The sequence below is a fragment of the Aplysia californica genome, unplaced genomic scaffold (genome assembly GCF_000002075.1).
Source record: "Aplysia californica isolate F4 #8 unplaced genomic scaffold, AplCal3.0 scaffold00146, whole genome shotgun sequence".
Taxonomy (NCBI): Eukaryota; Metazoa; Mollusca; class Gastropoda; order Aplysiida; family Aplysiidae; genus Aplysia; species Aplysia californica.
The window spans coordinates 706,502-708,823 of NW_004797416.1; the positions used below are offsets into that span (position 1 = coordinate 706,502).

The window sequence follows — 2,322 nt, forward strand, 5'->3', positions numbered from 1 at the left end:
TCATATGAGCGCGCGGGACACACCTAATACTTTTTCGTTGGTAGGAAATTTTGAATTTTGCCCGGGTGGTGGCCGAAGCCTACTCTTATCGATTTTAGACCACCAAGGGATCTTTAACGTGCGCAACTTGCACACGGGCCCTTCGAGATTTTTCGCCCTTGTCCAAGAAGGCTAGGTGTAGATCTTTCCTACCAGAAGATCAGGGGTGTGGTAGAAAGACAGCAGTTAGGAGGAGCCAAGGAGTAGCGGTAGAAAGGCTGCAGAAAGAGTCAGGAGCCCAGAGGAGGGGGCAAAGGAGGTGAGGGGGTGGGGGCAGAAAGTGGAAATGAAAGCAGACAACAGAACATTGTTAGAGATCAGGAAAGGATGTGAAAGGAGACAATTTTAGAGAAGAAAATTTTTTGGTCGCTACCCGGAATCGAACCCGGGACCTTTGAATGAGAGGCCAACACCTTAACCTCTAGGCCACGAGAGCCCCTACAAAGTTCTGTCTGACATTTTTGGCAGTTTGGGTGTATTAAGACCATGAGGTCAGAAACCAAATATTCTATCTGCTGTATCAAACTCGTAAGATTATTCGGAGTTATTATCAAGATATCTAAAGATTGCAGTCGAAAACGCTTGGCAAGTTGTGAAACTCAAAACCTTCGGCATTGAATTTCTCTAAACTAGGTACTGAGCAAATAGAACTTTGTAGTTTTTGGGTAGCGATTTATTATCAATAGAAGAATCCCATTGACATCTGTTACTAAAAGAATAATTCCATCACGTAATTGTAGGCGTTTTTGTCCCTATTTACTCTATAGGGGGCTCTCGTGGTCGAAAGGTATGGTGTTCGCCTCTCATTCAATAGGTCTCGGGTTCGAAACCTGGCTGTAACGGAAAACTTTCTTCTCTAAAAATGTTATCCATTCACCTCATTTCCTGCCATATAACCATATTCTGTCGTCTGATTTCGTCTCCATCTTCTGCCCCCGCCCCCTTTGCCCCCTCCTCTAGGCTCCTGGCGCTTTCTGCTGCCCATCTACTGATCTCTCCTAGCTCCCTCTTACTTACTGCTGTCTTTCAGCCTCACTCCTGATCTTACGGTAGGTAAGATCGAACACTACCCTACTCAAAGAAGGGCGAAAAATATCTCGGTGGTCACATGTGTAAGTTGTGCACGTGAAAAATCCCTTGGTGGTCCTAAAACCGATAAGAGAAGGCTTCGGCATCGAGCACGCAAAATTCAAAATTTATTCCTACCTACCGGAAAATGCTTAAGTGTTTCCCACAGGCTCGGCTCGAGTGACCTTATGCAGTTGCGATTGCCGTTAACCACCCCCCCCCCCCCCCCCATTCATGTCATTTTAGGGGCGGGCTGCTTTGACCCTTGTCAGGGCCAACCACGGCTGAGCTTACTTCTGCGTGCATTAGCGACACGCTAATGAGACGTGTGCCAAAGACTTTAATTTGTTGTGTGTATAGTGATAAAATATGAGGCAAACTTTTCTCTGCCAGAGTGGGCCTCTTTGGCCGTAGCAGAATCCGCAAGTGCATCTTAACATACGTCTCTCCCTACTCCTACCCCTCAAACCCATTATCCTTATCCCTAAATACACAGAGGATGCATTGATCAATGTCAGACAATAATCATCATCATCATTATCATGGTTATTATATTATTTCTATCAATATTATTACCATCATCATTGAGATTAGTGGCATTATCGTTATTATTATTATTATTATTATTATTGTTACATGTATTATAATAATTAATTATTACTGTCATTATTATTATCATTATCATCACCAATTAGTATTATTATTATTATCATCATTATCATTATCCTCACTATCATCACCATCATCATCATCACCATCATCAACATCATCATCACCATTATCACCGTCATTATCTTAACCATCATTACATGTATTATTATTGTATGGTGAACCGAGACTTACCTCCCCGAAGGGGTTCTGGGGTCCACCGCCGTTGAGGTTCCAGTGACCAACACCAGGCCAAGTGCCGGTGCCGCACGGATTAGGCAGTTTGTCGCCGTTGGGAATCTCGGAAATGTAATAGGAGTGCGCGGCACACAGTGCAACAGCACACAGGAGGGAGAGGAACCGGAGCATCGTGTCTGGGAACAGCCGGGGTTTGGAATTCGTGGTGTTGGGGGTTTGGGAAAGGAAGAGAGGTTGGAGTTTAGAGGTTTAGGAATAACTGGGGATGTGTGAGTGTGGCTTAAGATTGGAAGGGGGTGGGGGTGGGGGTTTAGGTATAGGAATAGGGGAACGTGTGTGTGTGTGTGTGTGTGTGTGTGTGTGTGTGTA

General features: G+C 44.7%; 1 protein-coding gene across 1 annotated transcript in view; it reads right to left on the reverse strand.

Annotated features, from left to right (window-relative positions):
* LOC101847718 (temptin-like) overlaps positions 1 to 2,149 on the reverse strand; it is a 4,622-nt gene extending 2,473 nt beyond the window's left edge. The window contains exon 1 of the mRNA XM_005097099.3: positions 1,951 to 2,149. Within this exon, the coding sequence (XP_005097156.1) occupies positions 1,951 to 2,124 (174 nt within the window). The 5' untranslated portion in view covers positions 2,125 to 2,149. The remainder of the gene's footprint in view (positions 1 to 1,950) is intronic.
* Positions 2,150 to 2,322: the final 173 nt, after the last annotated feature.